We start from the raw sequence: 24856 nt of genomic DNA on the forward strand, positions 1-24856 counted from the left end.
CTAAGCACTAACAGTGGAAAATTTGAAAGATTTGAACGATTACAGAGGAGTTCGAGTTTTCGACTTACCTATTGGGTGTGGGCGGTGTACTGGTGATGGGCTGCGACGAGCTTGGGCGGGCAGCCTGGGACAGCAGGTCCTCCCTCGCGCTTTCGGCTCGTACGCTCTGCAATCTGTTAGGTGGTGTTCGTTTATTATTACTCATGAATGTATACTCTGCACGCGAGCTTGAAGGAATCGCCGGCTGAGGAGCCTGACCATACAAAATAATAATTTCTATTAAGAGTATACTCACTTTGTGAATGCTCTTAAATTACTAATGCCACTAAATAAGTATGTTGCGGTTTTAAAAATGAAGCATTAAAACTAAGTTAAGCTTCTGACTAGAGGGAAAAACAATATATGCAAGCTTTCCTTCTACGAGCTGGCAAATAGAAGAATATTTTACATATCTTTTAAACAAATAAAATAATTCCAAATGCAGCCTTATTATGGCGTTCTTATAAAATAAGGCATGGTAAAAATATTGTATGAAATAAAATTTAAAATGCAAATAATATAAAGCACCAAGACATTTCAACCCTCTACATAAAAATTTACTTTAAAATCTAAATATAAAACGAAGTAATACTACTCCTTAAATAACAAAAATAACTAAAACTAATCCAATATTTTCTACAAACACTTAACACAGTACAACGATCATCATTCTTGCCCTTTTGAATATTCTAATATGGTCACTCAACTTACATTTGTCGTAAACTCCTCCCAAGTGCTAAGACAGCGTGAAAATTAGAAGATAATCTCATGAAATAATTACAAAGGAACACATTGTGAAACGTAGCTAAAGGTAATTTGGATGAACAAAGCGTAGCCGAATAAGATTACATTATTGAGTTTGCGAGAGAGGAGCTTTTTAAGTCGAATACAATTTCGTTCAGTCATTTAACTACATCAACTTCGCGATAATCCACAACTTTATATTAAAATCCTCGAAAAGTTGATGAAACAATTTTTATCCTATCAAAGTTTTGTTCTTTTTTCAGTTTTATCGTGCATTAAGGACGTTACAAGGGTTCGTATATCAGATCAATTTAGTTTAATCTGCAAAGTTTTTATCTCGCACTTAAAATGTTAATCTTATCGTCATTGTAATATGCAACTTTTTAAATTGAGATCGACCCAGATATAATTTTATGCAATGTATTTAAATGAAGATTGTGAGAGCTAATTGCAGCTTAACTCTTAGGGCCAGCCGACACGTACCACAACCACATGACAACTGCAACCACACCACGTGGTCGGGCGAATATTTCGTATAGTAAATTAACTGGACCATTCACACGTACCACATTTTGCAGTCGTTGCCACCCACTTGTGTGATACCGACCACATCGCAACCACTGCCGACCACATCGCAACCACAACGTTGCATCGATGCAATGACAGTGCTCACACACCGCACGCGCTCTTCCCCCTCTCCGTTTTATTGACTTTCGTACGCAACCACATCGCAACCACTGGCGACTACGCAACCACATCGGCATTTTGTCGGTACCACAACGCACACAACTACAAAAAGCTGCAGCGACACCATTCACACGTAACCACTGCTCGACGACATTTCGTCGTTGCGATGTCGTGTGGTTGTGGTACGTGTGGGTTGGCCCTTACACACATGAATTTATTATTATCTGCAAAGTGCCACTATGTTTTAATTATTTTTTATTTTTATTCATCCTTCAGTAATATTAGACATTCCTTAAATTCATGATGTGGAGCTGATGATCAAATTTAACAGCCAAGAATCCAAACTCAAATTCCAATAACTCCAATTCAGCGCAAATATAGACGCACGTGAAATGTAAATACTATTATAATAGGACTAATGATAATATTTGTCGAATATTTGGCTTAGACATCCCAACCCTATCGAACCCTTCCAACCAAAAGGGTGAATTAATGGGAACAAACACAAGACCAACATTTCTCATCTTGAATCGTTCATTAATCTCGAAGGAACTTGTTTGTACTATTTTTGATTATTTCTGACAAAAAATAATAATTTTGTATGGTCACTTTTGTCTCTCTAGTGAAGTCGAGGCTTTCGAGGCTTTGACTGCTAGGAAAAGTAGTATCATCAAAATAGAATATGAACATTGAACACGTTAAAAGTATGAAAAACTTAAATAAGTAAAGAAAATACTTTACGCATTCCGGCGGATAAAGAGTTGACAATAGAAACTACCGCAACATAATAATATTATGTAGTATGCAAAAAAAAATTCTAATAAAGTTTTTACTATAAATTTACATTCAGACGATAAGAATTCATAATGTTCTTGAATTGTGTCAAATTTCAAACATTTAACACACTCAATAAAATGCTAAAAGTATTGGTATCGGAAATTGGGGGATTACAAATAATAATAATTGTAGAAATGAAATCCGAGGAAACGAAGAAATATAACCTAATATATAATATAGGAATAGATGAAAATCTTGAATAATAAAGAATTCGCAGTTGCTTTTGTAACAGAATTTAGGAGTTATTTAATAGGTTATGAAATAAGTAATTAAACATACTTAATTTTGGACTGCCTCATGAATTGTTGAATTTTCCTCGCGGCCTGATTCTGACGTCGTTGCGAATATGTCCGTCTATAAGCAAATATACTTTTTAAAATTTTGTGAATGATCCAATGATGGGAACGGGGTTTAAATAGATTTGCCAATAGTAGGATAATTTACTTTCTCTTATTTATTGAATGTTTTTAATACAATAACATGCTGTTTGGCAAGTTTCCAATTTCAGCTTTGCTGATTGGCATCTTATTTTATTTTTACAAATATTATGGGATGAAGGGATAACTCATAAATGATATCGGTCAATTCTGCTTTACTTTTATAATACACAAGCAGAGCACATTTTATTTCATCTAGTTCATGCATTGTTTTTTTGCAAAGGGAATGATGATGCGAGCAATGGCGTTGATTAGATGCAAGTGGTGATATGGTTGATGAGAACTGCCACTTACTTGATGGTGGTCGTCGTTGTGCTGGAACTTGCGCGCCTCTCGCGCAGGGAGCGGAAGCTACGTTGGATCACCGTCGCCGCAGCGTGCATTTGTTTCAAGTACGCGAACTGTTAAATATATCAATCCTTCTGCATTCTCTTTGATTAGTGATAAGTGCAGGTGATTAGTAATCAGAAGAAAATAAGTGTGGACAGTGACTGACCGAGTGCAATTCCTTTATTTTTTCCTTATATATATCACCTGCACTCGCACTAATTAAAGTGAATACAGGCCCTTAGGCCCATTTCACCAACGTATGTTAAAATGCTATGTCTTCTCTTTCATTTATACGAAAAACGAAAGAGGTAATGTGATACTATAACTCTAGCTGCATTAACTTTAACAATAGTTGATAAAATTGGATCTATGTAAGTATTAATATAAGTATTAATGTAAGTATTAATATACGTCGTATGCTAGTATCAGATAATTTTTTCACAGATAATAATATATTGACTCTGATGGATACGTTCTGAATTATAAGGACAGCCACCTGGAAAACTTCAAGCAAGAGCTTATGATTTTAAAACAAGACTTGAATCTGGCTTTTGAAGTCTACAAGTATTATAAAAATAAAAGCGCCATCTAACAAAATTGTTTTGCACTACTATGAACAGTTTTATTAGCGCCATCTAGTTATTCCAGCAACTAAAATATTATGGTGCCAAGTCGTTTGTGTAAGAACTAAGGTTCTTACACAAGACGACTTACAACAAGACTTACACAATCCCGCAATTTTAAAATAAGGTTTATAGAAAATCCAATATTTGTTTATGGAATGACGGGTTCTACCTGCTTGTACCGCCTGTAGCAGTTCTGTATGGTGATGGCGGCGGCGGCGGCGCGGCGCTGCAGCTGCCGACCGCGGTACTGGCGGTATGCCTTCTGGATGGTAATGGCCGCTGAGTATAGCTCGCGTTGTTCACGATCTGAGAAAAATACAGAATTAGAACCTATTCTACCCTATTTTTTTTTGCGAGCTGCGACGAAGTTTACTCAGTAAACTTAACGATAACTATAGTTCGTTAATAATCTCTTTTAGGCATATTATACTAATTCATGATGTAAAAGGACCAATGTGGCACATTGGTTAGTATAGTACCTATTTAGTGTTACAGCCTCAAAATACATGTCTCATTTACATATTAAAATGTTTGTTATATTATGTACTATCAGAGAAGTTGATTCCTAGGTAGATGGGGGACCTACGTATAAGTTTGGTCGCGTTAAGTCAATTTGACAGATCACAATAATAATTATAGTTTGTGCGTTTTATGATAATATGCGTGACACATTATAAATGACAATAGTAGGGAAGTTACCTAACAAAAATTAATCGATAGTTTAAAAATATCGAATCACTTCGTAAAGGAATTGAAATCGAAATTATCGATTTCGTACTGACATGGACATTTCAGTGGTGCCGGCGATTTAAGATGGCCGCCCTTTTTTATCGATTTGATTTCGATTCAACAGAGTCAATCTCTATTGACATAAGTTCCGTTTCATGCATCTGACATTTTTCAAATGTTTTCGTCACAATAATTTTATACTCCTATTTCACAGTTAATATTTATAATTTTATATTAATAAGTTAGCATTTAGCAACTTTTCATTTTTATTCATTTACAATAATTATAGGAAACATTTGTTTTTGTAGATGGAATATAATTTATTACATTTTGTTTTCTTTTTGTTTTCTTGTATAAAAAACCCGTAGCAAGGACTATGCAAACTGTCACCCATAATTATCATCTTAAGCCCGGCCGCACTTGTCTGAAATTTCTGATCAGAAACAGTTGAATGTCCGCGCTGTCTCTTACATTTTGTACTGAGCCGAGTGAGCTCAAACCACTGGTTATTGTGCGGGGTGGCGGTCCGGCGAAATTCAACTGTTTCTGATCAGAATTCGGACAATGTGCGGCCGGGCTAAAACGCACAAACTATAACATTGAATTGACATGATCCGACCAAACATGACGTTGGTCTATCAACTGCCTAGAAATCAATTTCCTCGATGGTACATTAATTACTTAAATTATGTCGAATCGAATCTCAGAAATATCACCTTTTAAATTTCATAGCACGCTTGTGATGCTAATGAGGTGTAAAATTATAATAGTTTTAGTAGTTCAATATGTTCTACCTGCATACTACTACTATAAAAATATTATAATTAAAAATGTCTTACCATTCAACGTTAGGCTGGAGAAGTGTGTAGTAGTATTCAGAAACTCCTGCAGAGTGGCGGACGAAGTTGAGGGCAGGGGGGCGCGCGGGGACGCGGGTGGAGGGGACAGAGCCGAACCCGGGGATACTGAACCTGAGGAGCAAGGAGTGGATCCGCCGCAGTATCTGAAAGCGGAACATAACAATTTAAGTGATAAGTTATAAACTTATAACATAATACATTATAGGAGCATAATGATAGTGCTTGTTTTACTATAAACTATAAAGACTACAGGAAGATGGTTTATCCTGTTGTCTCACTGTAACACCCATGATGTTCAGAGCCCAGTTTTTGACGATATTCATTGAATCGACTTGAAGTTCCGATTTTATTAGTGCTAATAAAAATTCAGAAAAGTAAAGACCCAAACAAAAGTGAAAAAGCATAATATACATACCTGTACGTATTATCAGAAAATTCAAAGCTAAACTCGCTACTGAAAGTGGACGTGTCATCCAACAATGGAGCCATAAGCACATCTTCACTGCCATTCGTTCCTCCATCCAAGTCACATGAATTGAGCAACGAGCTCTCATTCTGTGAAAATAAATCTTCTTAAAGTGACGCTTATAAAATATAATGTAAACTGAATAATTCAGTTTTAGTACAATAATTAATACACTTTGGATTTGGAGTAAATAAAGCCTCACATTTGTTAAATGTTAGTAAATTCATTTTATCGTTTTGCATTTAGTTATACACATCATCTAGTCGTGCTATCATTTTGATTTTTTAATTTTAAGTTTATTTTGGTTGAATATATTCATGAGCCTTACCTTTATCCTTTCTGGCATGGCAGCTATGATTTGTTCAGCTAATGTAAACACGCGATCGTCCTGTTCCCCTGAAATCGTTTCGTAAAGTGGAAAATCTGAAGTATAAATAACATCGCAACATCAAAATAGCTTTAACAGTGAAGACACATCAATAACAACTAATTCGGATAGAGCATGTGCTACTAATACATCAAAACAAACAAAGAAGTGTAGGGTTATAAGAAAGTGTTTGATTCCATTCAGGTATTCCATAACATTTCTCGAAACAAATGCTTAGGAGAATCTAAAACTAAGTTGTTTATTTTATTTTCATTCCATTCAATAAAACGTCTTGCTTTTGAAAAAATATACTACATAATTTTTGTTATCTATTGACCAGCTTGTGTTCTAATTCCGTTTCATAGTAACATAATCGTTAAAATAATTATCCTGGTTTATGTTTTTTATTATTGCTCTATATTCCTTATATTTTCATATTTTGATAACATTATCTTAAAACGGCTGGCACGATGTTTACGTCCTTTAATAGCATCTTTCGTTTTATTCTTCTTACAATCATATTCATTGATACAATTTCCACTAAAATGACCTTAAATTGTGCTTTGTTTTTGTAAGAAGTTCCTTGTAAGACTTTACCAAAACTACTATCTACTTCTACACATAAAAAGCAGTTACATAAATATCAATTCATGCAAGCAATATAGCGTCATGCATTGTCATATTGTGATTTCGTGGTAGGTTTTCTTGAATCCCAGAGTTTGTTAAACAAAGGTGGCTTGATTTTCTTCCATTATCTTTGTTGTGTTCAAAGGTATAGTGATAGTGGAGACCAGTACGAACCATTGAAAGCGACATTGATTTACAACATCGAATAGTTGAACCGAATAATCAAAATTTATTGAATTCGAATTTGAAAATTTGGTCCAACCTTAACAAGTATCTACTAACAACACCGGGACATCTCCGCTCGAGGTTGAAGAAGATAGAGAAGAAACTACAAGAGTCTACCAATAGCGATACAGGGCTACATTGGCAAGAAGGGCATAGTAAAACAGACGATAGGAAGAATGGGCCGAGTCGGCCATGCAACTACGACAAATACAACATCGACAGACAAATCGAGCGGAGGAGAGGCTGCGACTTGAAATGGTATAGAGCTGTCGTCATATTTTGTTATTCCTTCTATAATATTAATTTTATTTTTTTCGCCAAGTTGCGCTTAAAATTATAAAGATAATTTTCTTTTATCCCAAGTTTAACTATAATATTATTTAAAAATAGTATCAGAATTTTGACAGCCAATTTAACGCACACTTTTGATGCCAATACGCAGTTTATCAACTTTTTCCTTCATCACACCCGCTTTGCCAGCCCTACCATTTCTTTCATCTCCTACAACACTTATTTTTGAGTCCATTCCAACAGCTACGATCAATGTAAACAAGCGTTTTCCGATAACTAAAGGTAAGTATTATCATCAGCTATGCTTTATTTATCTGTGACATCTAAAATAACAACGTCATCACTTTTTATATAATTTTGTTTGCAGTATTCTTTAATATTTCATCAAACACACTTTCAGCCGATTTAAGATTTGTGAAAATTAGAAAAAAATTGTAGGCACTTTTGTAGAAAAGAGATAAAATATTTGCTTACATAGACGCTATGCTGTGGAATGGACTAACAGCGACACAGCCTATACCGTTTCTCGTGTGCGGGTGTACCTGCGGGGGCGGGGGCGGGCGGCGGCGCGGGGGAGGCGGGGGAGGCGGGGGACAGCGCCTCCACGTCTATGAGCGGGCTGGCCGCGCGCCGCGCCGTCTCGCCTGGCGGGAAGTGGCGCGACTGTCAGCGACCGTCCAAACAAACGACTTCGTCAACGGTTTAAGTTTCGCTCGACTTCTTTATAACGATAATGACATTTTTGCCAACTACAACAATATCATATTCTGTTATCTACCAGTGCTATCCAGAAAATAAATGTGCGCCGACTGAAGCTCGGAAGCGTTTTGAAGCGTTAAATCAATCAAGTAAAGTTAATTTTGATAACGAGAAAATAAACAACTAAACCGCTGACCAAGTCATAGTGACCGCCGTGAACGCAACGACTATCCGTGACAGGACCGAATAGAAAATTTTGATTATTTAAAAAATTACGCACCGTGCCGATGTAAAATAAATAATTATTTGCAAATCAAAACTGAATTATCTATATCTATAGTGTGACTAAACATCTAGGACTTACAAAGAGCCAGGTCCATTCGTCGTCCAATCTTACTTTCTCCAAGACTGTCCTCAGAATTATCAGAATCTAAAGGTAAAGACATGCTCCTTTCCCATCTGAAACCATTAAATCAGAAATTGTGCCACACATTGAAGAAACCTCCAGTGATATGCTGACCTTAAAATTAACCTCACCTAGCTGAAGCGCTCTCTGTTTTATCTATAGCTGAACTAGATCTAAAAGCATCTGCCATATTTATCCCACTATCAATCGATGGACGTTTCACAAGATTACATTCCAGGCTGCCTGAACGGCTTTTCTGCGACAAACTGAAATTGAGATGAAAAAATTTTTGTAGATATAAAATTTTATGGATTTACCTCTTGCCCAACTTGAAGTTCACTAACTGTTAGGTTAAAGAATTTATTTTGATATTTATTAAATCTAAAATAATATTCAATATCGTAGTTGAGTAAAAAATAAAGATATTATTTTTCATTAAGTTACACCATGGAGCGTTGAGTTGGGCTATACCCAAATTCATCAAAATATTCTCGGAACAGAATTTTACATTATATTTTTAAACCTATTGTTAACGTTTAGGTATGCCCTAAGCGTATAATACGGTATGTAATATAATACCTTCTTCAATATTTTACAGTTATTAAACTTACCTTTGCGGTCTCCTAAACACGCTGTCTCGACTTTTAGTCGTAGGAGGGTGTATGCGGTCCAGTAACGCAGCTAATCTGTTATGCCCGGCTCTACGCGCTGCGGCGGCGGCAGCGCGGGCGCCCGCCTCACGTCTTGTACCCGCACTCCATCGTGCTAGTACTACCGCTGTTTCAACATGACCAGCCGCGCTCGCTACCATCTGAAATTGATTAAACATCTCTTTTATCTTCTTTTCCATTATGAGAAATATGATCACATACACTTCGATCAGATTTTTTGTTAATTTATGAAATTTCGAACATAGTGTTATATTCTATATTATGCATTGGTTTCTTAGGTGATAGAGAGAAAAACTCAGTTTACAGCTACATTTTAATATTTACTTACCAAAGGCGTACAATTCTCACTGTCTCTTGCACCAAGATTTACTTCTTTTTCTAACGCCAAGCTATTATCATCTTGCTTCCATCTCAACAACACAGTGGTAAGCTTTGTATATCCTAAAGCCGCTGCCAGATGTAGAATCGTCGAATTATCTTCTCCGGGTTCTGTAGTAAAGCCTTCAGAATTCCCAAATGACCGACTGCTTAGTGATTTACAGTATGTGACAAGCCGATCTTCGAATTTTGGATTTGAGTACAATTGCACATCCTCGATCTGAAATTTGTAAGTTGCATCTTTAGTACTTAATAAATTAATATTGACAATACATAAAATAGTTAGAGCAGAGAAAATACCACCCTTTGGAAACAAGTTTCAATAATATTTTAAGCTATCACCTGATTGTTGTCATCCATCGGCTCAGTCTTCAGCTGTAAGCGACCGTGGAGCCTTTGAAATCGATGCAACAGTGAGAACCTCCTAAAATCCAGAGACGGTAGGGGCGCGGAGGCTGGTGATGATGGTACCAGCGTCGGTCCTGGTTTGTACTCGAACACGACGGTATCAGATACCACTCGACCTCCTCGAGCTACTTGAAGTGCTGCCAGACCCGCTTCGTGAGCTGAAAAAGTAAAAATTCGAGTATGAGTTTTCGTAGTCTTATTTCTCTAAATATTTTTAGCGAACAAAATGAAATCGTTTAAATAATAAAAGATCTAGCTCGTAAATATTTAAAGGGAATCAGTAGATATAACTAACCTGGGCAGTAACATCTCAAGAGGCCATTCTGTACTAAAATAGAAGGTACGGGAAAGTTATCAAACAAAACCGTATACTGATCGGATGTGTCTGTCCAAGGTCCTGCCACCAACACTTTAACTCCTCCCTCAGGATATGCCCATTCAGGCGAATAATCAGTTATGTTCAAAGCTACTTCTGCAGGGCAATCAGTTTGCATCTTTTCATTATTATCTTGAGCCGGCGGTGAACTGTTGCATAAAGTCTGAAACGTAATACGCTAAAAATTTAACTTCCGTAAATTCTACATTAAATTATTTTTTTACATACTGTTTCTTAATTAAACTTACCAGAGGATTAGTTGAAATTGTGCTAGGATCTAAAACTTCTAGTTCGGGAAAATCGCCAAGCATATCAAATGCATCTAAATTGACAAATACGTTATCATCTACTACGTGCGTCGGTGACGCGACTGCTTCACAACTCTCTATAAAGTCCATGGTATCTATTCCTGATACCATTACGTTGGCCGTTTCTGTTGATCGTACAACGCTCCTACTTAATTCACACGTTGGCATATTTGCAGATAAAGTTTTCTGTATGTCTTCATGCGACAATTCGAGCGTTTCGTCAAAGAATCCACTAGAAGTATCTAAGTGACTATCTGTTCCTAAAAGTACTAACGTATCATCGCTGTGCTCTGTTTGTATTTTACTTTCTAATCGTTCGACTAAATCGGGATACCGCGAGGGCGTTGCCGGTGCACTTGCAATGATGTGATTTCTACTCTTCGGTTCCATTTTAATTTTTCTATCGAAGTTTTCAATTTCTACCTTTTCCTCTATACGAGCCTCTACTTTGAATGTAGTTTCGGAGTTGTTTATATGCGTCTGCTGGCTATCGGGTATTTCTCGTTTTAGCACAAAAGTGGGTTTGTACTGCTGCCGGTACCTGTCCCGTGGTTCCTCACATACGAATGACGTAACAGATAGAGGTGAGACTAGAGACGAATGCTGTTGTGCTGAGTTGCTGGTACCATTCAGTATGAGAAGACCACCTCCACCCTGGATCTGACCAAGCGAGAGAAGGAGAGGTGACGATTGCGTCGACGTCCGATGATCTCTGGTGTACTGCCTGGGAGGGTGATTCATGGGTCGCGGCGATGGGCCTGTGGTGGAAGATACGTGGTGATCGGATGCGGGTGGCTTGGCCGTTTGGATCCTGCGCAGAGGGTGAACGCACGTCCTGGAGTCCTGGCAGGTGGAGTCCGGGCAGCCGCACTCGAGCTGCCGCGCTAATGCCGCTGCCCTCGCCGCTCGCTGTTTCTCCATGAGCTGCCCAACTATCGCCTCAACCGTCTCCGCCGTCTGAAACATTTTCCCCTGGACTTTAATGTGAGTACTCTGTACGGCAATACTATTTTTTTTTGTAAACGAGTCTCCGGTTTGTATTAATACTTACCGATATTTCCAAGTCGCTGTTGACGTCAGGCTCATCTTCACTGAAGACTGAAAAACGAAAGAAAGTACAATAATTAATTTCTGACTAAAATGACAAAAGTTATAGTAATTATATTTCATACAGTTTATCTTGTTTCAGAAGTAACAAAATAAACTGAAAGGTGCTTTGACTTTTTGAAATGTTATTAAAAGTAAAAAATTATTTCAAGAAGTGAACTAATAATTCAAAGATCTAAAGTAAGCAACTTAGAAGACTGCTTTAATAATAACACTTGAACTTGTAATAGACTGAAGTATTAATTATATAAGAGTACTTTAACATCTTCTGCTTCATAAATATTCAACAGAAAAGTTTTGCCTTTTAATTTTCCACTTAGTATTTATGTAACTTCTTATCAAAATTACTTACAAGTTATGAATGGTTTTCTGTAAAATATTATTATTGATCCAAAAATTATGCCAATTTCAGTCTAAAGAACTTTATAAACTATTGCCTGCTACTTCCGCAGTTCTTAACTGACGTAGTTCTATTAAAATTTGGGAATAAAATTAAAATGATTGTATCTATTAATAATACATAATATTCAAGTATTAGGCTTTTGTATGTTTCGGGCTTGGAAGATTTTAATTGCTATATCATTATCGTTATGTCCAATTGCAACTGAATATTATTATAGTTGCAACATCACTTAAAGTAAATTTAAGCTACATTTACTCAGTGATCAATATCTTTTTTTATATAATTTTTTTTTCAACTAATATGAGTATGATAGCCAAAAATCACGTCCTCGAGTATTGAACATGTCTCACCAGTCATGCTGTATAGCTCAATGTCAGCACATTCAGATACTCACACATAGGCTTCAACTGGCTGACAAGCTCATCCTTCGTCCACTCCTTCTTGTCTGCCCACAGTGCGAGACTCGGCGCGACCGTCGCCAGCTTGTTGTCATCAGGGTAGGGCACGTTCAGGTAGTGGACGAGAACGATGTCAGGATTCTGAGGAGCCAGTGGTTATAATTTTTTAACATTTCAACTGTACATTTGCGACTACATGACCCCCGTTCCGTTGCGCCAAATTCCTTTAGGCTGCCTTCAAATTAAGTCGCGCGGCTGCCGCACTACTCGCGACTTAATGTGAAGGCGGCCTTATAGTGTGGGAACCGTACATTTTTCTGGAATAAAAAGTATATTATGTCGTTTGCCGGGACTCAAAGTATCTCCATACAAAATTGCAGTAAAATTGGTTTAGCGGTTTGGGCGTGAAGAGGTAACAGACAGACACAATTTCACATTTATAATATTAGTTTAGGTGTGAAAGTGGTATAATATATTTTAAATAATAGAAAGCTTGACTACTATCGTAATAATATGTCGAGAAGGAAATCGAAGTTTATTATTTGTTTTCGCATCACTAACCATAGACTATGTTTTGTAAGTTTACGTTTGCATCATAAATCATAATGAATAGTGTTTGTTAAATAAAAATGATATTGTAAAACTCAAAACGCTTAAAATATAGCTGTAATAGCTGTAACTTACATTCAAAAATGCTCTGTAAGCTTAACACTTAGTAATTTAAAAGATATATGCCGTATTCATTAACTCGCGACCATAAGCCCGAATATAACCACTAAATCGACTCACACGCAGTTACACAGATAAAATAAGTAAACAATATTTTAATTTTCAGCGAGGAGCGTAGCGCGCCGTAATAACTATCCATTTGTCTTCAAAATGGCGGCAATAAACATGGCGGCATTATTTATGTAATGGCCGCCGGTCAGGGCTGCCGCACGTGCGCTTTATTGGACTTATTGTGGTTTTTCATTAACTGTTTAACGATCAGCGTTGATTTTGGGTTCTTACGAGTGTAGACTGTCCTTGTTTTAATGGTGATATATGACTTATTTATATTTCGTTTTTGATTTTAGTTAATTGTCAAGCTCTTGTTTTCTATGCGTAAACACTGTTTCTATAACTTTATGTTTACTTAATAATTTAAAGATCATATTTTATCATTAGTAGAGTAACATCTCAAATCGTTGAAAAATTTATATTTAATAGTTTTTATTTTTAACATAAAAGGTCGCTATTTTTGTTCCATAAAATACCAAAGTGGAGCTAAACTCCACTATAACAGAACAAACCAATGCACAAAACTTCTGTAACAGATCTGGCATCCCTTACTTTTTTATCGTACTTAAAATTGAGAGTCGGGCTAGGCTTAGCGACTGTCTAGCTCTGATTTATACTGCCAAACAAACAACCTCCAGCCGAACTGCTGTTATAACGAGTTTATTAGATATATCCACTGTTTTAATAGCCCTGTTTGGCTATAAAACCTATTAGATTACCCTAATAGTTTGTTATCATTTCAACTTTATCTTTTTGAATCTCAATAAGCAAATAAGACATCAGATAGACTGCAGTTTTAGCTTTTTTTTTATGAAATAAGGGGGCAAACGAGCACACGGGTCACCTGATGGAAAGCAACTTCCGTCGCCCATAGACACTCGCAGCATCAGAAGAGCTGCAGGTGCGTTGCCGGCCTTTTAAGAGGGAATAGGGTAATAGGGGAGGGTAGGGAAGGGAATAGGGGAGGGTAGGGAAGGAAACGGGAGAGGGTAGGGAAGGGAAAAGGGTAGGGGATTGGGCTGATTCACGCCGGTGTTCTGTGAGTCCGTGGTATTTGATCGGTCGAGCCGGCCCTTTCGTGCCGAAGCATGGCTCTCCCACGTGAACTCGCGCTTCGAATAAATATTCAATTTAATTTATTGGGCTTATTATTATTTTACTGTTACTTATTCAAACCGACCTTTACCAAAACTTATTTTTGTACCTATAATTTTAAATTGGATTAATATCCTTATATAGATAATTAATTAAATTAAGAAATTTAAAAAACCCCCGCCAAAACAACTTTAAAAAGTAATGAAATAATATTTACTGCCTTTAAGTTCAAATAATTCCTAACTTGTGTAAAGTAATATTTTAAGTCCATAATTGTTGTCACGGTGTGTCGGGGGACCGCTAATAATAACAGAATAGAAATTCCTATCAACAGAATCATATTCTCATGATTACCATCTATCAATGTCCTTTTCGATGAGGCCGTTAATATGAGCCCAAACATGAAACCTCCACTTTGGGTTCATACGAAGCTCGGTTCCTATAGAATCCAGGTGATGCTGCAGCAGCAGCATGTAAATATTTACTGTTTATACTTTATCTACTTCTTACTGGTTGTCGCAATTAAAATGAGCCCAAACACGAAACCTCTGCTCTAAGTTGGCGAGGAATTGGATATCCTATTGATTACCAGGTGATGCTGCAGCACCAGGTCAACTTTCCATTATTATGTGTATACGTATATTGTATATTCACAAATGTCACGAACTAGAATGAAATATAAAACCCATCAAACGACTACAAGTTGCTAACGGCCTTTCATTAACCAGATAAACCCTGATTATCCAGCACTGAGCAGGGTGATAATGATGAATTATAGCTAAGAACACTCTCGATCATGTCAGCTTTCAAACAAAAAAACTAGATCAAAATCGGTGCACCCGTTTGGATGCTACGATGCCACGGACAGATACACACACAGACAAACAGACAGACAGACAGACAGACAGACAGACAGACAGACAGACAGACACGTCAAATTTATAACACCCCTCTTTTTTGTCGGGGGTTAAAAACACGTTATATAACACGAAATAATCACTTATAATGATTTATGGGGTTTGTTGATGGTAGTTATGTAGCGTAGCGTAGTTTTTGATTATATCAAAACATTACCCAATTAACAACGCTTTTAAATAGATTATTTTGCTAATTGCTGTTGAATAGGTTTCTGAGAACAGTAGTTCTATCATAAAAACCTAAGAAACAGGTCATAACTTGTCAGTTTGTGTGCTAAGGTCTAAAATTCTAAGGCTCTCGGCTTTGTACTTGACCTGACCTTAATATGTCGTGACCCCGTGAACTTCGTATCAGATGTTTAAAATAGTGTTGTGTTTATGTAAATACTGATGGCTGATTATTCATTTATTTTAATTGATAAGAGTGAAGTTTTTTGGCTATATTATTTGGGCGATTCTAATATCGCGGGTGCAACGTATTGACGTACTTAATGCTTCCTACAGCAAAATAAAACATATTTATTTATAAATTATCATTTGAAAGGATACTATAGCAAAATAAAACATATTTGTTAATAAATTATCCTTTGAAAGGATACATTTTAACCAGTTCAGTTAGTGAAAACCAAAATTTAATGTATGGAGAGCCACAAACAGATTTCAATTAATGCTGTTGCGGGTGCAGCCAAATTGGACCTCTGCTAAGAACTCACTTCTCAGAAGTTTATAATATTATGTAAATTGTAAATACTATTAATTGTGAAACTTTTACTACATTACATGATTATATTAAGTAAATTAAAATATATTTTGTATATATTTTTAATTATGGTCCCACAAATATCAAACAAAGAAACAAACAAATACACTTTATTGGGCACAAAAATTACAAAAATACTTAAATATAGACAACAATTATTGGTAAATCAGACATGTACACAAAGGCGGGAGACTTGTACACACTTGTGGGACAGTGCTGATAATGATGTATCCAAGCGACCCGTATTAAAACTTCATCAATATCAAAACTAATACCGCATTTGGCACTAGAAATCTAAAACTCCAAGTATTTTTAGATGGATTCCAATTTCCATTAATACTTAATTTGATATCGGTACGGTCAGCGTCGAAATATTTGCATACCTGGTTTTCTTTTACTTTAAATAAGACAATGTTTTAGATAAATTTATAATTACATTTTCGGCAATAACGGCAATTATTATTTATATGAAATCGCTTGTGTTTGAAACCGACTTCCAAAAAGTAGGAGGTTTTTCGTTCATCTGTTTTTTTTTTACTGAATCTAATTCTCTTCACTTTGGGGCAGTAAAATACTCTAGCTTTTTCGTGGTTTGTCTCCTCTCGTGGTTTGGACTAAAGGTTTCTTTGCGTAATTAGTTTTGGTTTCAATCTGAATCAGAAGTGCAAGTCTAACGGACGCATTTAGAGTGACTTAATATAACTTTAATTTAATATAGAGTTTGATATAAAATATAAGTAGATTAACATGTCAATCTCTTGAATTAACGAAAGTTAATTAATCATTAAATATCTATGAATGCGGTCGTAATCGTCCTTGTTTCGTGCGTAGGTTCTTATACAAAGTTTTATGAACATTTATTTAAAAAAAAAGTAAAATATGAACCAAAACGTTTGCTATGCCGAATAACACTCTTGTTGCGAACTGTACCTGGGCAGTACACGTCACAAATATTGACACCTGTTACACCGCCTCCCCCCGCCTCCCCCCGCCTCCCCCGCGTACAGTCGGGTGCAACAGTCGCAATCAGAAATTCAATTACACTTGGACGTTTTGGCGCGCCTTCACCGTGCATACGTTACAGCGTTTTCACAGCTAAGTGAAATGCTCCTCCGGTGCATGATATTGGAAATATGTTGGCTTTTTGCGAGACCAAAGGGATGTGTAGCATAAAACAATTTAAATGAGTAGGATCAAGGATGGTCCATGTGTGACAATTGTCAGTATATTGTTGAGTATGTTTTTGAATGAGTAAAACTGACAGTTTATAAACTATACGCGAAGTATACTCTTCTAGAATTGTTAAAGTATAATGTAATTGTATTCTTTTAACCTTTAATTAATCTTTTGTTTATCGAAAACTGTAGCTACTGTTATAATAAGTTCCATCGAGGAAATTGATTCCTAGGCAGTTGACAGATCATTGTCATTTGATCATGTCAATTCAATGTTATAGTTTCTGCGTTTTAAGATGATATGGGTGACAGTTTTCATGTTCCTTGCTACGGAATTTTTACAAGAATTTTTACAAAAAAAAAACAAAATGTAATAAATTATATTCCATCTGCAAAAACAAATGTTTCCTATATTTGTAAATGAATAAAAATGAAAAATTCCTAAATGCTAACTTATTAATATAAAATTATATTATTAACTGTGAAATAGGAGTATAAAATTATTGTTACGAAAATAATTGAAAAGATATGTCAGTTGCATGAAACGGAACCTATGTCAATAGAGATTGACACTGTTGAATCGAAATCAAATCGATAAAAAAGGGCGGCCATCTTAAATCGCCGGCACCACTGAAATGTCAGTACGAAATGGATAATTTCGATTGCAATTCCTTTACGAAGTGATTCGATATTTTTAAGTTATCGATTAATTTCTGTTAGGTAACTTCCCTACTATTGTCAATTATAATGTGTCACGGATATCATCATAAAACGCACAAACTATAGGTATTTGTGATCTGTCAGCTGGTTTTGAAGTAACGCGACCAAACTACGTAGGTCCCCCATCTGCCTAGGAATTAACTTCTCTGATAGTACCTCCGGGTATACCGTAAAGGCTGCGTTTCTAACGTAACTGCCTTACGAGTATTAAAGCTCGATTTATTATGCGTTGACACGAATACGCGGTTCGGAAGCTTGTGTTTTTAATTTTGGTAGTAATAATAACTCCCGCACCGGTTTCGGTGACGGTGGCCGGTTTCATTGAAACCAGGCCAGCTACGCAGGAGTAATTTTATAGTGCCCAAGTGTGTGCGCAGTACACAAGAGCACTCTCTATTCCTTTACTCTCATAACCCAGTGGGACGGACGACCGACACGACTGGCGAGAGATCAGGCGCAGGACCGACTTTTTACATGCCCATCCGACGCATGGATCATCTTATCAGATAATCAGGTGATCAGCCTGCATTGTCCTAACCAAACTTGGAAATAACATGTTTCCAACGCGGGAATCGAACCCACGACCTCCGAGTCCAGAGCCACGCTCATAACCACTGGACCACGAAGGCGGTACGGTAATTTTGGTAGTACAGAATTGTTTTACTGCCATTTTGACCTTTAATTTGAAAAGATAACGAAACGTATAGTAATATTTTCCATCAAAATCAGCCTGTCCTAAGTTTTTCACTTTCCTCTAGAGTCCGTCGGAATCCCGCGCTTCCCCGCTCGTTAGTCTCAACACTGCACCGACGTCGGTAACTCGCTCATTACTTAGCCTAAGGCTATCGACCACAATGGGGCATGATTGAGCGATTCCATTCACTATCTAGGGTCGGATGTGACCCCAATAGTCACCCCACCTAGGGCTGCCAGCCAAAAAGCTGGATGTCTTGGCCGGAAAGTACGAAAAAGCCAAAAATATATCTATAATAAATACTTACAATCTAAACATTTATTAGCAATACGTCAAACAATTGAAGACTATATAGTGGAAAAAGCAGAAGAAGATAAGTGAAGAATAATATTGCGTGATGAAGAATAATTTTATACGGAGAGCCATGCTTCGGCACGAATGGGCCGGCTCGACCGGAGAAATACCACGTTCTCACAGAAAACCGGCGAGAAACAGCGCTTGCGCTGTGTTTCGCCGAGTGAGTGAGTTTACCGGAGGCCCAATCCCCTACCCTATTCCCTTTCCTACCCTCCCCTATTCCCTTCCCTTCCCATCCCTACCCTCCCCTATTACCCTATTCCCTCTTAAAAGGCCGGCAACGCACTTGCAGCTCTTCTGATGCTGCGAGTGTCCATGGGCGACGGAAGTTGCTTTCCATCAGGTGACCCGTTTGCTCGTTTGCCCCCTTATTTCATAAAAAAAAAATGTTGACATAAAAAACAAGATTTGGAAATTTAACTTAGACAATTTATTGCAAGTAACGAGCCATTACAGAGAGCACAGAGGAAGAGACCATAAAGAACAGACTATAGATGAAAGATAAAAATGACAATGACATAGACAAGACCGATCACAGACAACACTGGCAAAAATTGGTTGTCTTCCAAAAAACATATATTTTAACAATAAGTAATAGTAAAAATGCCGTTTTATTGCATAATTAGAAGCTTTTTTTACTTCTGCGGCGGCCGGAATTATGATTTGAAATAGTAGCCAGCTGGATTCAATGCTCTACTTTTGTAGTGCTTTGAATCTAGAATTTCGGCCAAAATTAAAGGGAGTCGACTCTCTTTGGCCGGACTCGTAATCAAAAAGCCTGGCTGTGTCCGGCTTTATCCGGACGCCTGGCAACCCTAGCCTCACTTCCTCCCCTGCGTCCCTCTTCGCCCTATTTCTTCACAAATTGCGTATTTACCGAGCTAATGGTTTTACTATCATTATTGATGTTTGCGGCGAACCCTCAGATAATGTTAAGTGATTATTTGAGATAACATAAGAAAGGAAATCAGAAAAGCCTACAATAGGTACAACGGAAGTCATATAAACATAATATAACTAGATTGCAAAAATTTAAAACAGATGAATTCTAAAACCAGTAATTACTACATTTACATAATTTTAAATACTACTAGCTGTCCCGGTTGTTTTTCCATAAAATGATTTTCCCTGTTTTCCTCTTGAAGTTTTTTCTGATTTTTTTTTCTATAGACGGAGCGAACCTTTCCAACAAATGCAAAACCGTGGAAATCGGTTCATGCGTTCTGGAGTTATAGCGTCAGGAAGGAAAACTCGACTTATTTTTATATATTAGATAAAGAAAGTAAATACTAGTTTATGAAAATTGTATACCTTCTTATCTAATACAATGAACGACCTTAAAGAGGTATATCAGAAGTAGTTAATTTTATAAACAATTTGCACTAATTTCATTTCTTTTAAACAAACACATTCAACCCATTTAAAAGCGAGTTAAAACCTTTTCTCAATATAAAAACATATCGTTCCAACCGCAGCAAATACTAGTTTATGAAAGTTGTATACCTTCTTATCTAATACAATGAACGACCGTAAAGAGGTTTACAGAAGTAGTTAATTTCATAAACAATTTGTACTAATTTCATTTCTTTTAAACAAACACATTCAACCCATTTAAAAGCGAGTTGAAACCTCTTTTCAATATAAAAACATATCGTTCCAACCGCAGCGTTGAAAAATACCAATATTTTCACTGGAAGTGATATACGGAGGTTATATTTCAAAGTTTTCGGATTAATATTCTAAATGCGCTGAGCTGGCTCATATATTTTCATATCAATATCTGTGAATACATCGCTCACGGTTTACTTAGAGCTTAAACGTAATGGTAAGTGATTGGAGCGTGCTTGGTTGGTTCTTGTTAGATTTAGTGAACCTTAGGAGATTATGTGCCAATTTTACTATAGTTGTTTGTTGATTTAGTATCGTGTTTTTCGTAATGATAAAACGATTGTAGACCGCGCACAGTTTTGGGACACCCAACGAGACATGAGCGGACAATAGGCGTATGCTTATACCATCGAGGAAATAGATTCCTAGGCAGTTGACGGACGTTGAGTCAATTCAATGTTAGCTGTGATCGGTCGGATGGGTTTGACTTAACACGGCCAAATTGTATTATACTACACTACCGGGCTGCCCGCGGGCTGCCCTGTCTGGCACAAATCTGCCTATATAGTATAATATTTTAAGTGCACTCCAGTAATAATATTTTAAGTGCACTCCAGTAGTCCAGTCGCTCTCCAAGGCGCGAATGACGGCGGGCCGCCCGTCGCGACCATTCATGTATAGACTTGCCCGTGCCCGCGCGGGCAAAAATGCGATCTCGCGGGCAGGCTGCGGGCACGGGCCAACGGGCATATCTGTGCCCGTACCTAGGAATTGACGAGCAGACATGCGACAGACCTGCCCGTGACGGGCGGCGCGTAGCGGGCGGCCCGATAGTCAATTCCCCGCATTAGAATCAACTTCAATGATAGTACATAATATCTAAAATACCAACCTATAACCTATCACCCTTTACTACCTGATCGACTGATACCACCCTACTTCTCCTCCTCAACCAACCTAAAAATTAAACACTTCGCCTTCCCACTTCCTTACATTTTTACTTAGCAATAGAGCCATATTATTAAGATATTGTGCACGGTTTTTACGTACGCAATCAAGAAGTACAGTAAATAGAATTGAATCATCTAGGCTTAAATCTATACTTATAATATGACCCGAGACTAGGTTTATAAATTTTTAATAAGTACTAGACGTTCCATGCGGCTTCGCCCGCGTAATTTAGGAGTCTAACAAATTAGCCTACAAAAGTATCCTATAATTTTCTCCGTTTGTTCCACATTTTCCTCTGTTTCTTCGCTCCTATTAGTCTTATTATGATAATAATATATAGGCTATAGGCTCCCTCGATAAATAGACTAACTGACACTGAATGAATTTTTCAAATCAGACCAGTAGTTTCTGAGATAAGCGCGTTCAAACAAACTCTTCAGCTTTATAATATTAATACCACTAGAATATGCCGCCCGTAACTTTATTGCGCCAAATTCATTTATCGTGCGGGAACCGTACATTTTTCCGAGACAAAAAGTATCCTATGTCCTTTACCGGGACTCAAAGTATTTCTACACCGAATTTCAGCCAAATCGGTTCAGTGGTTTGGGCGTGAAGAGGTAACAGACAGACAGGCGGACAGACAAATTTTCGCATTTATAATATTAGTATGGATTAATATTATTTAGTATATAGATTGAATACCTGCAGGAGCCAGTAGCAGCGTCGGTGGAAGGTGGGCAGGATGGCGGAGTGGACGTAGCACCCGTAGATACACTGAAACAGACATCGTGACATATAAATAGGTGATAAATATATTATATCATGTTTCTATATAAATTAGTTCAACTTATTGTAGGTAAGTATGATTAGAAATAAGGTGTTGGCGACATGAGCTGTTTTTTTTTATGAAATAAGGGGGCAAACGAGCAAACGGGTCACCTGATGGAAAGCAACTTCGATCGCCCATGGACACTCGCAACATCAGAAGAGCTGCAGGTGCGTTGCCGGCCTTTTAAGAGGGAATAGGTGTAAGGTGAGGGTAAGGAAGGGAATAGGGAAGGGTAGGGAAGGGAATAGGGTAGGGGATTGGGCCTCTGGTAAACTCACTCACTCGGCGAAACACAGCGCAAGCGCTGTTTCACGCCGGTTTCTGTGAGCCCGTGATATTTCTCCGATTGAACCGGCCCATTTGTGCCGAAGCATGGGTCGTTGACGTTTAAATGTTATGCTCTAGGCTTAAAAATTTGACTGACGTGTTCTACAATACCATGGGCTAATTTTCTATGACAAGACATTATTTAATCAGCGTTGCTTGTTTTATTAATACTATTAAATATTTTTAATAAACGTAATTGGGGGTCCGCTATCTTTGTCTGTCATTTGGAATTTCCTATATGCCAGACAAAGTGTGTGACTTTGTCTGGCATAAATTGGCCATTTATTGTTAGTCGCTATGTAAATATTATGAAATAATCAGAGGAAAAGAGATAATTTATTTTATTTATTTATTTATATATATATAGATATAGATAATGAGATGATAGAGATATAGATAACAAAAATAATGAAAAGGTGAGTGACCGAAAAAATGATTTGAAATTTTAAAAAATGAGGATTTTATAGCCAGATAATGAAATCATCTGGCTAATATATCTGGTATCATAGTTAAGTTACAAGGTTTGTTAAAATTATAACGGAAAAAATGAGTAATTGCTCTTTCAATATTGTAAAATGTTAGTTAGGCCAGTGCACTGATATTCAGAGATATCTTCAATTAAACCAGTAACAAATCAATTTCACCATGAGCGCATTACATACCGAGATGTGTGCATATCGAATAACGGGACAGGCCAATCTACAATTGACACTTGAACTAACTTCGTTGCCCGCAAAGCCCCTTGCACAAATAACCGTGCAAGGCATACGCTGAAGCGATTTTAGCTTGTGGCAACGTTTGCCTGATTGATTTTAAAAAAGCGATTATGTTTTACCAGTGTATGTATTCAATATTTTTTTAAGTTTGCTTTAGATCTATAACAGCTAGAAGTATCATAACATCTGTCTCAAGAAATTATTATTGTTAGAGCGACACTAATAAAAAATACGTATGCGCATAGATTTCTTGTGTTTCTAACATATAGATTTAAAGTTATGGAAACATCTCCACTATAATATGACTGTCATTAAACACTTAAACAATTAAAACTGGAACCAGCTCTAACTTCTTCTTTCATTTTCACGCGTTTTCACAGATGATAAATCATTTTTTATCAACGTCTAGTCGCACGCACACAAATACCGTGCCGGTCCGACCGGTTAGAGGTTATTGAGTTAGTTAGGTTTATTTTGTGTCAGGGGGTGTCAGGTTTTTCTCATTACGGGATTTCTTGATTCGGCGAGCTTAAAGCCCGCGATATAAGCTATGCAACAGATTAATAGTTATCGCCTCCTCTCATAACTTGCGGCAAGCGGCAGCACTCAGCGACACATGTATTATTCAGCGCGGCTACGTGTTGAGTCGTGTGTAAAGGCGGGGCCGGCAAAATGGACGGTGCGGTGGGATGACCAGGATGGAGTTTGTTGTAAATATTCGGTGGGGCACGACTGGAAGTGGTAGAATGGGAATGACAAAATAGTAAATATTTTATTAGCTTTGTCCACACCGTGCCTTTTTCTGTTCATCAAGGGCATGCATTATAGCGCAGTCAACAGCGATCTTGAGGCATGCCCGCGTCGCATGCCCTCTGACCGTATCCAAAACTTCAAAAATGACAATATTGGCGTTGCGTTCCTTGACGCATTCGATTATTGAATGCGCCAATATGAAAGTTGCTGACGAAATTTGCAGATGAAAGTGCACAGTGTGGACATAGCTATTAATATCTACAATTTGGATTAAGATTAATTTACGTCAGAACTAAAACACGCCCGCAACATGCATAAAAAAGTATCATATGTCCTTTCCCGGAACCCAAAGTGTCTCCTTACCACATTTCAACAAAATCAGATCAGCAGTTTGGGCGAGCAGAGGTTAACAGACATACACATTTTCGTATTTATAATATTATCAAACTATGGACTTTCCGGACATAAACGAAAATTATATACTACTAGCTGTCCGGCAAACGTTTCTTTGTCATATAAAGTATTTCGGCCGTATTATTTTATTGAAGTGACTAAATAAGCATGTCACTATGGCAACGTCCATCGCTACCCCGTCGCACAAACAATGGTCGCCGTCAGTCTCGAGTTGTAATAATTTACTATTATTTATTCAACAAATGCACTTATCAATATAATATTTAAAAGTACCCAGTAGCCGATTCTCAGACCCACTGAATATGCATATAAAATCAGTAAAGCCGTTTCGGAGGAGT

The 24856-nt window shown here is 37.3% G+C and overlaps 1 protein-coding gene across 2 annotated transcripts in view; it reads right to left on the reverse strand.

Moving 5' to 3' along the window:
• The window catches only part of LOC121732865 (calmodulin-binding transcription activator 2), a 232849-nt gene that overhangs the window by 4436 nt on the left and 203557 nt on the right, over positions 1–24856 (reverse strand). Inside the window, exons 6-23 of one of the 2 annotated variants that reach the window (XM_042122859.1) lie at positions 22182–22253; positions 12416–12560; positions 11563–11609; positions 10452–11483; positions 10123–10366; positions 9762–9985; positions 9370–9639; positions 8982–9181; positions 8502–8636; positions 8329–8423; positions 7808–7909; positions 6084–6151; positions 5705–5844; positions 5269–5432; positions 3870–4006; positions 3039–3145; positions 2587–2661; positions 69–173 (exon numbers count right to left, since the gene is read on the reverse strand). In XM_042122859.1, coding sequence (XP_041978793.1) covers positions 69–173; positions 2587–2661; positions 3039–3145; positions 3870–4006; positions 5269–5432; positions 5705–5844; positions 6084–6151; positions 7808–7909; positions 8329–8423; positions 8502–8636; positions 8982–9181; positions 9370–9639; positions 9762–9985; positions 10123–10366; positions 10452–11483; positions 11563–11609; positions 12416–12560; positions 22182–22253 — 3362 coding nt within the window. The remainder of the gene's footprint in view (positions 1–68; positions 174–2586; positions 2662–3038; positions 3146–3869; positions 4007–5268; positions 5433–5704; positions 5845–6083; positions 6152–7807; positions 7910–8328; positions 8424–8501; positions 8637–8981; positions 9182–9369; positions 9640–9761; positions 9986–10122; positions 10367–10451; positions 11484–11562; positions 11610–12415; positions 12561–22181; positions 22254–24856) is intronic. The other variant, XM_042122858.1, reaches the window with a different exon arrangement.

The sequence above is a fragment of the Aricia agestis genome, chromosome 13 (assembly GCF_905147365.1).
Source record: "Aricia agestis chromosome 13, ilAriAges1.1, whole genome shotgun sequence".
Classification (NCBI taxonomy): Eukaryota; Metazoa; Arthropoda; class Insecta; order Lepidoptera; family Lycaenidae; genus Aricia; species Aricia agestis.